Genomic DNA, 14,492 nt, shown 5'->3' with positions numbered 1-14,492 from the left:
AGATATCCACATGCAAAAGTATGAAATCGGACTCTTTCCTTAAGTCATATGCAAAAATCAACTCAGGGGACGCCTGAGTGGCTCAGTTGGTTAAGCAGCTGCCTTCGGCTCAGGTCATGATCCCAGCATCCTGGGATCGAGTCCCACATCGGGCTCCTTGCTCTGCAGGGAACCTGCTTCTCCCTCTGACTCTGCCTTCCACTTTGTCTGCCTGTGCTCGCTCTCGCTCGCTCTCTCTCTGATAAATAAATAAATAAAATCTTAAAAAAAAAAAAAAAATCAACTCAGAATGGTCTGAGACTTACACATAAGACCCAAAAGTAAAACTTCCAAAAGACAACATAGCGGAAAATCTTCATGAAGTTGGTCTTGGCAATGAATTAATGGATATAAAAATGAATTAATGGATATAACATTAATGGTTATAACACTAATGGCAACAAAAGCAAAAATAGACAAATGGGACCACATCAAACTAAAAAACTTCTGCCTGGTGAAGGAAATAATCAACAGAGTGATATATAGGAACTCAAAAGTAAAAATACAAACAGCCTGATTGTAAAAATGGGCAAATGGCTTGAATAGACATTTTCCAAAGAAGACATACAAATGGCCAATAGGTTTATTAAAAGATGCTCAGGGAGCAACTGGGTGACTCAGTTTTTAAGCGTCTGACTCTCGATTTCAGCTCAGGTCATGATCTCAGGGTCCTGGGATTGACCCCTGCCTTGGGCTCTGTGCTCAGCTGAGAGTCCTCTCTGTAACCCACCCCTGCCCAGCTCATGCATGTGCATTCTCCCAAATAAACAAAATCTTTAAAAAAAAAAAAAAAGAGGCTCAGTGTTGCTCTCATCAGGGAAATGTAAACCAAAGCCACAATGAAATATCACCTCATACCTGTTCTGATGGCTATTACCAAAAAATGGCAATGTGTGTTCATGAGGATGTGGAGAAAAGAGAACCCTTGGATACTGTGCCTGGAAATGCAAAATGGTGCCACCACTATGGGTACCAGTATGGAAGTTCCCCAAAAAATTTTAAATAGAACTACCATTATGATCCAGCAATCCTACTCCTGGGTATTTATCCAAAGAATTGAAATCAATATTTTGAAGAGATATTAGCACCTTTATGTTCATGGCAGCACTGTTCATAATAACCATGGTGTGGAGACCACCTAAATGTCCAATGACAGATGAATGGATAAAGAAAATGTGATATATACATACAATGAAATAGTATTCGACCTTAAAAAAGAAAAAAATCCTGGGGCACCTGGCTGGCACAGTTGGTAGAACATGCAGGTCAGGAATGGGAGCCCCACACTGGATGTAGAGATTATCTAAAAATAAAATCTTAAAGAAATCTTGCAATATTTGAAAACTTGTATAAACATTAAGGACATTATGTTCAGTGAAGGCAGTCACATATAGACAATTACTGTATGACTGCTCTTATGAGGTATCTAAAATAGTCAAATTCATAGAAGCAGAGAGCAGAACAGTGGTTACCAGGGGGAGGGCGAGCTGGGGAGTTACTAATTAATGAGTATAAACTTTTAGTATTGAAAGATGAATCACTTCTAGGGATTTTCTTTTTTTTTTTCTTTTTTTTTTTTTAATATTTTATTTATTTATTTGACAGAGAGAAACCACAAGTAGTTGGAGAGGCAGGCAGCGAGAGAGAGGAGGAAGCAGGCTCCCTGCCAAGGAGAGAGCCCCATGCGGGACTCGATCCCAGGACCCTGTGATCATGACCTGAGCGGAAGGCAGCGGCTTAACCCACTGAGCCACCCAGGCGCCCCAGTTCTAGGGATTTTCTGTATAACTTTGTCTATAGTTAATAATACTGTATTTTACACTTAAAATCTGTTAAGAGAGTAAATCTTATGTAAAATGCTCTTGCTTACAATAAAATAAAATTAAAGAAGTTGTGATAATCAATATGACCATATACATAAATAAACTACAGCCTCGAAATACAAAAATCAACAAATGATTTACAAAACCATGATGTTAAAAATGATGTAACAAATGATGTTACAAACCAGTAACAACCACAACTAGAGTGTCCATACCTTGGTTTCTATTTTTTTTTTTTTTTAAGATTTTATTAGAGAAAGAGAGAGAGAGAGAGCATAAGCAGAAGGGAGGGGCAGAGGGAGAAGCAGACTTCCCACTGAGCTGGGAACCCAACTTGGGGCTTGATCCCAGGACCCCAGGATCACTACCTGAGCTGAAGGCAGATGCTTAACTGACTGAGCCACACAGCTGCCTCCATATCTTGGTTTCTAATATCCTTTTTCCATAAAAGGAGGCACAATGACTTATTGTAGGAATGAGGAAGGAAATATACAAGATGAGCCTAGAGTTTGTTGTAGGGCCACAAAATAAGAAAGTGCTTTAAGAATTCCCCAAACGAAACAACCAACCAATGACCTCAACTGGTGTGGGTTCATCAGGAGGCACAGGAGCCAATTGAGAGTATCGATAGCCAAAGCTGAAACAACCAGAGCAACAGAAATAAAGTAATATTGGATTATTATGCAAAGCATAAAATAAATATCCTTGAGTTCATACTGCTATAACTAAGTAATTGAATAAATTAACAAAAGGAAGGGAAAAGACACATTGTCCATGCAAAAAATTTCAAATAATTCCAAATAATTTATGTAGAAATTATGTAATGGTACAGTGGAGAAACCTGACAAACTCTACTTCAACCAGGTGATCAAGGTCAATATCAACAGTCATGAATCATGTTGATATGATGTGATGAAAATGTCACTCTATACTATGATCTTCCTCCAAAAAATTCATAATGCCTGACTAATGAGACAAAAATCCAATAAAGGAACACAAAAACTGTCAAGGTCATGAGAAACAAGAAAGTCTAAGAAACGGTTAGTCTGTAGGAGCCTAAGGAAACATGACAAATAAATACAATGTAGAATCCTGGATGGAACCCTGGGACAGAAGAAAAGACATTAAGTAAAAACTAAGGAAAGCTGAATGATTTAGTTAATAATGCATCGATATTAGCTCATTAATTAAAACATATGTATCATATTAATATAAAATGTTATCAGTAGGGGAGCCTTATGCAGGTGTATATAGGAGCTCTATGTATTTCTCAATTTTTCTGTAAATCTATACATTTTCAAAACATAAGTTTATTAAAGAAAGCAACAAAGAACAGTTCTACTTGGTAAAACAAATATGTCAAAAATTTACTTTGGAAAAAAATTACTTTGGATACTTTAATACATTCAAGAAACTTGTAGATCAAGCAGACAGATATTAGTCAACACACATGTGCAGAATAAAAAGAGAATGTGCTTTTTTGTACACATGGAATGTTCATAAAGTGTGACCATATGCAGGGCCACAAAGGCTCAATCTCTAAATCTGGCATAACACGGGACTCATATCCAGACCACCTCCTTCTTTGTGTTTACTCCTCTTGTGTCTGAGTTATTATCTTTAAATACCAGCCATATGCTTATACCTTGCAGTAGAGTCTTTCCCCTAAACTCCAGATTTGTATACCTGCAGCAGCTTTAACATCCACACTTATTTTTCTTCTTAAAAAAAAAAAAAATATATATATATATATATATTTATATATATATATAAATATATATATATATATATATATATATATATATATATATATGTTTGCAAGTAGGAAAGAGAGTGTGCAAGCGAGCAAGCACAAGTGGGAGGAGGAACAAAGGGAGAAAGAGACACCCCACTGAGCCAAGAGTCCCATGCAGGACTCCATCCCAGGACTCTGGGATCACGACCAGAGCTGAAGGCAGATGCCTAACCAACTGAGCCACCCAGGTAACCCTATGCTGATTTTTCCAACAGACACCTTGAAATTGGCATGTCCTAAAACCAAACACCTTGAAATTGGCATGTCCTAAAACCAAACATTTACTTTTTCTCCACAAGCTCATAAATGACACAACCATCCTTCCTGTTGTTCAGGCAAAAAAGCAAAACAAAATAAAGTATATGTATAAATGAAAACCTCCTTATACCTTACATACACCATGCCTGCTTTCAATTATTAATGGCACCCTGAAAAACTTCAGGTTTTTCAAACAACAACCAAAGTGGATTTTTTTAACATCCCATAGTGCCTCCCCAAATTGTTTTCAGTAATAGTCACTAAATAAAAAGATAATAGCAATGAACTAAAAAGAATAATAGTAATGGCCAGAAAAGAAATGCAGTTATTTCTTTTTCTTTCATTGACCTTCATATATAAATTTATGCCAAAAATAAATATTACAAGTTAAGAAGTAAAGAACAAAATAAAAATTATACTACAAAAGGGGGGGGTATTAATACTATTTGATGTACTAAAAAAAGACAAAGAACTAGGGGCACATAGTTGGCTCAGTTAAGCACTGACTCTTGGTTTCCACCCAGATCATGATCTCAGGGTTGTGAGATAGAGCCATGAGTTGATTCCATGCTCTGTGGGGAGTCTGCTTCCCCCATCCCTCTCCCTCTACCTCTCCCCCGTCTTCTGCACTCTGTCTCTCTAAAATAAATAAATCTTTTAAAAAATGTTTAAATGATGAGGTGCCTGTGTGGCTCAGTGGGTTAAGCCTCTGCCTTCGGCTCCGGCCATGATCTCAGGGTCCTGGGATCAAGTCCTGCATTGGGCTCTCTGCTCGGTGGGGAGCCTGCTTCCCCTCTCTCTTTGCCTGCTTCTCTGCCTACTTGTGATCTCCCTTTCTTTCTCTCTCTGTATCAAATAAATAAATATAATCTTTAAAAAGTTTAAAAGATAAAGAACTATATATTTTTTGCACTAATGAACTTTTGTCTCAGCTTTTGCAAACTCATCAGTGACTTCAACAAAGTTAATTTTCTTCATCCATTCATGTTTCCTAGAATGGAGCCAGATTTGTCAATCTTTATAGTTGAACAAAGAACACTTTATACATTTAATTTAGTAACTGCACGTATGGCCACAGAAGTCTTAAAGATAGAATCTCATTTCACAATAAAACCCAGAAATTTTAAATGCAAAAACTTCACATGGTCACACTGAATGACAGACTTAAAGTCATTCAAGTTCTGCTTTTTCATCTTTATATTCATGACACTTTTGTTTCTTTCAAATCTGTTGTTGGACTGTAGGAACAGGTGGTACCCCTGTCCCACCCAGCGATGGAGACAGGAAGTGTTCCTAAGAGAGCACAGGTGTTTCCCAAACCCTGTGTGCAAGTGTCCTTTCAAAACCAGTGCAGGCAGCAAGGTCTATCCAAGTGTGTTGAAGCCCAATTGTGTAACAGAGGTCTCTGAAATAACTTCCATCTGGCATACGACATTTATTAAAGGATAAGAAATAAAAATATATTCAACGGAAGCTCCCGGGTATATTATTAAGACTCAGTGGTACTATAGCAGTTGTTTAGGATTTGAAATAATAAAAGATTCTTTCCTCTGAGGAGCATTTTATCACTGGCATTGTTGAAAATTGCAAGGTCTTAGTGACAATAAAAAGCAGATTGATTTTAGTCCGTTTTAAAGTCACTTTTGAGTTCTCAACAGACAATCCTCTCACTTTATCGCCTGTACCTGGAGCAGATGCTCCCACCACACCAGTCTTGGGATGTCAGCACAGATTATAGATAGAGTTCAACTTTTTCCCACTCCTAGTGCTATTGGCTAATCCAGGAAGCCATTATTTCTTACCTGGACGATTGCTTCTACACCACAGCTTTGTAAATGGACTCATTACTTAAGCTTTTCCCCTCTCTCTTACCCATCTGAACACAGTAACTAAGCTGATCTTCTTCATGGTAGATCAGCTACCCTTCTTCTCAGAGCTGAAATGGTATTGCATGTCATTCAGAGTAAAACGCTGTGAAATGACAAGCCACAAACTAGGAGGACATGTTTGCATATTATATGTCAGATAAAGGACTTGTATCCAGAATCTATAAAGAATTCTCTGAATTTTGTCATAAGAAAATGATCTTGTAAAAAAGAAGCAAAGGTCTTTTTTTTTTTGAAGCAAAAGTCTTGAACAGACAGTTCACCAAAGAAGAGAGATAGCAAATAAGCATATGAAAAGATGCTTAATGTCATTAGTCATTATATGAATGAGAATTAAAACTGCAATGCCCGGGACACCTGGGTGGCTCAGTTGGTTAAGTGTCTGCCTTCGGCTCAGGTCATGATCCCAGCATCCTGGGATGGAGTCCCACATCAGGCTCCTTACTCGGCAGGGAGCCTGCTTCTCCCTCTGCCTCTTCCTACCACTTTGTCTGCCTGTGCTCGCACACTCTTTCTCTCTAACAAATAAATAAATAAAATCTTAAAAAAAAAAAAAAAAAAACTGCAATGCCCATCAGAATCTGGGTGACCATCCACAGTGTCAGCAAAGATATGGAGCAACCAGAACTGTCCTACACTGCTGGTGAGGATGTAAACAGATACAACCACTTTGGGAAATAGTTTGGCAGTTAATTCAAAAATTTAACCTATACCTACCACTTGACTCAGGAATTCCTCTTCTAGTTATTTACCCAGAGAAATGAAAATGTATGTCCACTCAAAGACTTGTACATGAATGTTCATGAATGTTCATGACCACTTTATTTGTACTTATGAAAACCTGGAGACAACATAAATGCCTACCAAGGAGAGGATGGAGAAACCAATTGCAGCTTATTCATGTGATGGATACTACCCAGCATCAACAAAAAATAAAGTATTCGGGCACCTGGATGGCTCAGTGGGTTAAAGCCTCTGCCTTTGGCTCAGGTCATGATCCCAGGGTTCTGGGATTGAGCCCCACATTGGGATCTCTGCTCGGTGGGGAGCCTGCTTCCCCCCTCTCTCTTTCTGCCTGTCTCTCTGCGTACTTGTGATCTCTATCTCTCAAATAAATAAATAAAATGTTTTTTGGTTTTTTTTTTTTAAGTATTGAAAGATATAACAAAGGGTGCCTGGATGGTTCAGTCACTTAAGCATCTGCCTTCTGCTCAGGTTATGATCCCGGGATCCTGGGATCGAATCCTGATGTCAGGATCCCAGCTCTGTAGGGAGTCTGCTTCTCCCTCTCCCTCTGCAGCTCCCCCTGCTTGTGCTCTCTCACTAAATCTCTCTCAAATAAATAAATAAAAACCTTTAATTAAAAAAAGACAGCAACGACAATATGGGTGAGTTACAAAATAATTATATTGAGTGAAAAAAGCCACACAAAAAAGTGAATGCATTGTATGATTGTATAAAATTATCAAAAGTTCAAGCTAATCTATATTGACAAAAAGCAAATCAGTGGTTACCTGGCTACAGATCAGGGCTCCCACGCAGACTTTCTGGCAGGCCTTAGCACCTGCCAGAACCTTGGTCACTTCGGTGGCTGCCATTGCTGCCACCAGTCTGGACCCAGCAGACTCTTGGACCCCGAAAGCAGCCCAAACTGTCCCACTCAAACTGCTATGTTTATGCCACAGCCATGAGCCTGAGTGCACGCTTGTGTGGGCTACTGCGTCAGAGTGCACTGCCGTTGAGCACATCTCCTCTGCTCACAGGCATGCTACATCATCCCATCTGACTTCACTTACAAAACACAAGTTGAAGATAAAATAATTTCAAGATGGTGATAGGAGAACAGTAAGTCAAGAATGGAGCTCTTTTGGCTCTAAATGTTGCACACCCATGAAGCCGTTCTGGATTTTGTGATGTGAGGAAAGTAGACTCATCGTGCACTGTTGTATAAGAATCAACTCGTGCACACATCCCAGAGAAAACCTGTTATTTCGTCAGATGTACAGATTCAACAACCCAGTAATTCTCCTCTGCATATATAACCCAGAAAACATCTCGGCCCATGAAACATGTATAAGGATGCTTATTAAAACACTACATATAGAAGTAGAGAACGGGCAGAAAATGAGGCATCCATCACCACAGAATGAATGAATGAATGAATGGCAGTGGAAGTATGCTATGGAACGATTGGAAGAAATGAAGTAGGTCAGTGGTTCTTACCCTGGCTGCTCACTTGAGAAAATTTTGAAAATTCCTAATACCTGAGTCCCTGTACCTGAATTGATTGGCTTAGGGTGGAGATTGATACTTAAAAAGTTTCCTGAGTAGAGTTGAAAAACAATGAATTAGATCATACAGCTGTGTGCATACATATTTAAAAAATTAAACAACATCTTATATATTTTACATTCCTTAAAAACCCAATACAGGGTATACATAAATCAAGGAGATACACACACACACACACACACACACACACACATATATGTATATATATATATATATATATATTTGGATATACATATATATCCAAAAACATATTAATCAGGGTAGCATGATTGTCAGAGAGGAGTGAGGATAATAAGGATTTGTTCAGTATCAATTGAGGGAGTAAATGAGAAAGCAGATTTATCCAAATTGATGATGATGGAGTCTAATTCTCTGAACCTAGGTATAAAATAAGTAGTAACAGTTATTAAGGACTGCCCACATTCAAGGCGTTCTGCTTTCTAAGTACTTTAATTGTATTATTTCCTTTAGTCCTCACATGACTCTGTAAGATAGGTGCTGTTTTATCTCCATTTCTCAGATGCGGAAATGGAAGGCCAGAGAAATTCAATGATGCATGCAGAACCACTGGGCTTTCTGGCTGAGTTATGTGTGACCCCAGGCAGAGGGCGCTAGAGCCCTGCTCTTGACCACTGTGAATTACTGTGTTTCCTAAGGGGGGGGGGGGGGTAGATAACAGAAATGAGAGATAGACATTCCTCACCTTTTATTTACTATTGAGTAAATCTTGGACAAACCATGGTTAAGAAGTTAGCAACTCAAAGGTGAAAGTTGAAAAATATGTGTTTAGGACAAAGGAAAAACGATGAGAAAATGGCTCTAATCTGAGCATACAATTATGGTTAGAAAGACTAAAAGTTAGTGAAGGATAAAAAAGGCAGAAAGTAGACAGACTTCTTTGACAAGAATATCACAGACATGACCTGCTCTTCTCAGTGCATCCTATAACAAAAGGCATGATTCAATGTGTTTTATTACTGGTGATGTGAGCCTTCCTCATTGGGCTTGTAATACCTGCTGGGTGTCTCCACTGTAAAGTTTCTGTTTTTCCCTTTGCAATTAATAACTATTCTCGGGGAGACATAATATGATTTATGGAAACACCCTGCCTCTGAGCAAATGTTCACTTTTTTTTAGCATTCATCAGTGAACCTTGTCTGTTATATTTTCAGTTTTCTTCATTCCCTCTAAATTTAGTAATTGGAATTCATCTGCAAAGAAAAGCTATTCCATTTACTTCCTTCCTTACTAGCTTACCTATTGATGCCAGTGTGACCATGTTGATATTTATTTCATTCTATAGGTTATTTGCAATATTCTCATTATTTGTTGTTGTTGTTGTTTGTTCAAATTATTCTAGCTTTGGCTGATGAGAGTTCTTCCTGGCTGTTTCCTGGGTCCTTTCTACATGCACTATCTTTTTGTAAGCCCTTCGGTAATTTTTGACAATAGATACACCAGGCTCATTTAGTGTTTTCTGAACCCCAGACTTGGAATCAGCTATGTAGTAAGGTGTCTTGGATCCTTTTATTTAGAAACCAAGATCTGGGAGCTAGATAAGTTCATTACTAGTGAAGTGTAGCTACTTCTAGATCCTATCAGCAGACACAGTGAGAATATGTGTATATACTAATCCATGAGAACACACACGTATATTAATTTCAGTACCTACCTGCTTACATAATAATAATGCTAAACAGAAAATTAATTGATACTGCCCATCCCAACTGAACAACTCACGCTCAGTTTAGCTTCCCCTGTTCTTAAGTTTAACTTCTTTTTCCAACAATAGGAAGCCTACAGTATTTTTAGTTATTTGTCCAACTCTGATATATTCATAAAGTAGCTCCAGAATTCCCAGCCCATGTCCTAGTTAGGAAGAAAAAAATACTTCCTTGGGATAAATTAACTATGTTCAGTTCTTTTTGCAATTTACCTTGAACCATCTAGTTTGGCTTCTTTCACTTAGCAAAATGTATTCAAGATTCATTCAGGTGGTTTCATGTATCAATAATATCTTACCTCTTATCACTCTATGTTGTTTATTTATCTTATGAATATACCATTCTGTTTATCCATTCATCACTTAGAGGACATCAGGGTTGTTTCTACTTTGTGACAATTAGTAATAAAACTGCTGTAAACATTCACATATAGGTTTTTATGTGAATGTATGTTTTTATTTCTTTGGAAGAAATACCTAGTAATCTATTGGACCATTGGTAATTACATGCTTAATATTTTAAGAAATTGTCTAATTATTTTTCCAAAATAGCCCAGCTAGTTTGCTTTCTCATCAATAGTTCATCAGGGTCTCAGTTCCTCTACATCCTCACCAGCACTTGGTATTATAATGATTTGAAATTTTAGCTATTTAATAGACATGTACCTCATTTTAATTTTAATTTACACTTCCCTAATGTGATTAATGACATTGAGCATATTTTCATGTGTTTATCTCCCATTTGTATACCTTCTTTACTGAAGTCTGTCCAGAACTTTTGTCCATTTTTAAATAGGTTGTTTGATTTTTTCTGGTCAAGTTAAGAAAAAAAAAAAAAAACAAAAAAAAAACCTAGACAGCAGTTATTTGTCAGAAATGTGATTTAGTTTGCAAATATTTTCTTCTTTATCATGGCTTGTCTCTTCATTCTTTGAACAGTGCCTTTGCTGAGCAAAAAGTGTTGCTTGTTAATAAGTACAAATCATCAGTTTTCAAAAAAAATTTGACTCATGCTTTTGGTACTATATCTAAAGATCTCTTTGCCTAGCCCAATGTTACAACTATTTTCTTATATATATTCTTTAAGAAGGTTTTATAATTTTATTTTTTATATTTAAATCTATGGCCCATTTTGAGTTAATGTTTATTAAGGTAAAAGGTGTGGGTATAGATCATTTATTTGCACATGTATATTTACATACTCTCATAATATTTTTTATAAAGATTATTTTCTCTCTATTGAATTATCTTCGCACCTTTGTTAAAAAAAAATCAGTTGACTACATGTCTGTGGATTTATTTCTGGGCTCTCCATTCTCTTATATTGATCTCATGTCTATTCCTCTTGCCAACACCACACTGTCTTGATCATTGTGGATGTATACTAAGTCTTAAAATAAGATAGTGTGAGTCCTCCAAATTTGTTTGTCTTTTTCAGAATTGTTTTGACTATTCTAGTCTCATTGCCACGTTTCCACATAAATTTTAGAATTGGAATTTCAATATCTACAAAAACCTCCTAGGTTTAGATTAGAATTGTATTGAATCTATAGATCAACTTGGATAGAACTGACATCTTAACACTATTGCATCTTCAATCCACAAATATCTCTCCATCTCTGGAGTTTGTCTTAAAAAATTAAAACATTTTAAAATGTTTTTTTTTAATTAAAAAAATTTTAATTTAAAAAAATGTGTAATTTAAAAAATTAAAACAAATTTTAAAAATCTCTCTGTTTTTGTCTTAAAAAATTTATTTATTTGGTGTTTTGCCATTTTCAGCCTACTGATCCTACATAATTTTTTTAAACATTTATATCTAAATATGTCATTTTTGTTGCTAGTTATAAGTTGTTCTTTAACTTCTAATTTCAGTGTTCACTGCTACTATTTAAAAATATGAGGGCACCTGGGTGGCTCAGTGGGTTAAGCGGCTGCCTTTGGCTCAGGTCAAGATCTCAGGGTCCTGGGATCGAGTCCCGCATCGGGCTCTTTGCTCAGCAAGGGGCCTGCTTCCCTTCCTCTCTCTCTGCCTGCCTCTCTGTCTACTTGGGATCTCTCTCTGTCAAATAAATAAAATCTTTTAAAAAAATAAATACGATTAATTTCTTATGTGTCCTGCAACTTTACTGTCCTAATTTTGTAACTTTGTTGGGATTTTCTATACGACCAATCATGTCTGTAAGTAGAGACAGTTTTACTATTTCTTTTCTTGTTATTATGCCTTTTTACCTGTCTTACTGCAACTTACCTTGTCTTCTTGTCTTACTGGACTGGCTAGGTCTTCCAGTAAGATGATGAATAAAGTGGTGAGAAATGATATCCTTATCTTCTTACCCATCTTAGGGATAAAACATTCAGTTTTTCATTAAATGATGTTAACTACAGATTTTGTGGAAATGGTTTTTATCAGGTTAAGGAGATTCCCTTTATTCCTAGTTTGCTGAAAGCACCCCCCCCCATTATGTTAAAACTTATCAAATGCTGTTTCTGCATCTATTGATATAATTACTTATATTTTCTTCATTAGTCTGTCAATATGGTAAGTTACATTGTTTCTTTTAATATGGAGGAAGCCTTGTATTCTTGGGAGAATTCCATTTTTAGTCATTTAATATCCTTTTTATATTTAGCTGGGTTTGATTAGCTAATAATTTATAGAAGATATTTGTATCTTTGTGAGGAATATTGTTCTACTTTTTAGTTTTCCCTTATAATGACTTTGTCTAGATTTAGTTCTAGGGTAACAATGACTTCATGAGTTTGGAAGTGTTGCTTACTTTACCATTTTCTAGAAGAGGTTTTGTTGAATTGGTACTATTTTTTCCTTTAAGGCATGGTAGGACTCGCCTGTGAAATCACTTGGCCATCAGTTTTCCTTGTTGAAGGTTTTAAACTGGGAATTTAATATTTTTATAGATTTAGGGTTTTCCAGTTACCTAATTCTTTTTTTTCTTTTTTATAAATTAATTTTTAATTTTTTTTTAATTTCTTTTCAGTGTACCAGAATTCACTGTTTATGCACCACACCCAGTGCTCCACGCAATAGGCGCCCTTTATAATACCCACCACCAGGCTCAGCCAACCTCCCACCCCCTCGCCCCTTCAAAACTCTCAGATTGTTTTTCAGAGTCCATAGTCTCTCATGGTTCATCTCCCCTCCAATTTCCCTCAACTCCCTTCTCCTCTCCATCTCCCCACGTCCTCCATGTTATTTCTTATGCTCCACAAATAAGTGAAACCATATGATAACTGACTCTCTCTCTGCTTGACTTATTTTACTCAGCATAATCTCTTCCAGTGCCGCCCAGGTTGGTACAAAAGTTGGGTATTCATCCTTTCTGATGGATGCATAATACTCCATAGTGTATATGGACCACATTTTCCTTATCCATTTGTCCGTTGAAGGGCATTTTGGTTCTTTCCACAGTTTGGTGACTGTGGTCATTGCTGCTATGAACATTGGGGTACAGATGGCCCTTCCTTTCACTACATCTGTATCTTTGGGGTAAATACCCATACCTACTTACTTTTTGAGCAAGTGCTGGCACATTATATCTTTCAAGATATTGGTTAATTTTATCTAAGTTTTTAGATTTAAGGGCATAGAATTTTTTAGTATTCTCTTATTGTCCTTTTATTAACTTTAAGGGATCCTTTATAATATCCCTTCTATCTTCCATTTCTGACATTAATAACTTGTTTCTTTTTCTTCTGTTACTTGGCTAGGATGGCTAGAGGTTTATTAAATGCAACGATTTTTTTATAAAGAAACAACTTTTTATTTCACTGATTTTCTTTATTTTTCTATCCCCAATTTCACTGATTGCTCTTTTTTTAAAATTTTTATTTATTTATTTATTGTCAGAGAGAGAGAGAGAGAGAGAGCGTGCACAAGCAGAGGGAGCAACAGGCAGAGGGAGAAGGAGGCATCCCTCTGAGCAAGGAGCCCAATGCAGATCTCGATTCCAGGATCCTGGGATCATGACCTGAGCTGAAGGAGATGCTTAACAGACTGAGTCACCCAAAGCACCCCAAATTTCACTGATCTCTGCTTTTATTCTTTTCTTCTGTTTCCTATGGGTTTAATTTGATCTTAATTTCTTAGTCTCTTGAAGAAGAAGCTTTGATTCTTACTCTTTTAAAATTATTATTAATAATATATAATGTATTATTTGTTTTAGGGGTACAGGCCTGTGGTTCATCATTCTTACACAATTCACAGCACTCACCATAGCCCATACTCTTTTTTTTTTTAATGCAAAACTCCTATCTTATGAACATCACTTTAAGCACTACTTTAGCTTTAGCCAACAAACTTTAATATGTTTAATTTTTACTTTTATTGAGTAAAAAAAAATTTCAATTTCCCCTGAAGTACATTTTTTTTACTTATGGGTTATTAAGAACTTTGAATTTTGTTAAGTTTTTAGAAATACTTAGGGATTTTCCAGATATCTTTCCATTATTGATCATCAGTATAATTCCATTATTGCCCAAGAACTTAATTTTGTATGATTTCAATTCTTTTAAATTTGTTAAGACTTGCTTATGATATAGAATATGGTCCATCTTGATGAATTTTCCATGTACACTTGAAAATAATATACATTCTTTTGTTGTTGGTTCAAGTGTTCTGTAAATATCAATTAGATCAAATTGGTTTGTAGAGTTTT

General features: G+C 36.4%; 1 protein-coding gene across 1 annotated transcript in view; it reads right to left on the bottom strand.

Annotated features, from left to right (window-relative positions):
* Positions 1-7,549, bottom strand: part of LOC131825555 (tyrosine-protein phosphatase non-receptor type 23-like) — a 137,071-nt gene extending 129,522 nt beyond the window's left edge. Inside the window, 1 exon segment of the mRNA XM_059165034.1 lies at positions 7,316-7,549. Coding sequence (XP_059021017.1) covers positions 7,316-7,549 — 234 coding nt within the window.
* Positions 7,550-14,492: the final 6,943 nt, after the last annotated feature.

Source organism: Mustela lutreola, chromosome 2 (genome assembly GCF_030435805.1).
Source record: "Mustela lutreola isolate mMusLut2 chromosome 2, mMusLut2.pri, whole genome shotgun sequence".
In the NCBI taxonomy this organism is placed as follows: Eukaryota; Metazoa; Chordata; class Mammalia; order Carnivora; family Mustelidae; genus Mustela; species Mustela lutreola.
The sequence above is the reverse complement of the archived record's forward strand: the minus strand, read 5'-3'. Positions and strand labels throughout refer to the sequence as shown.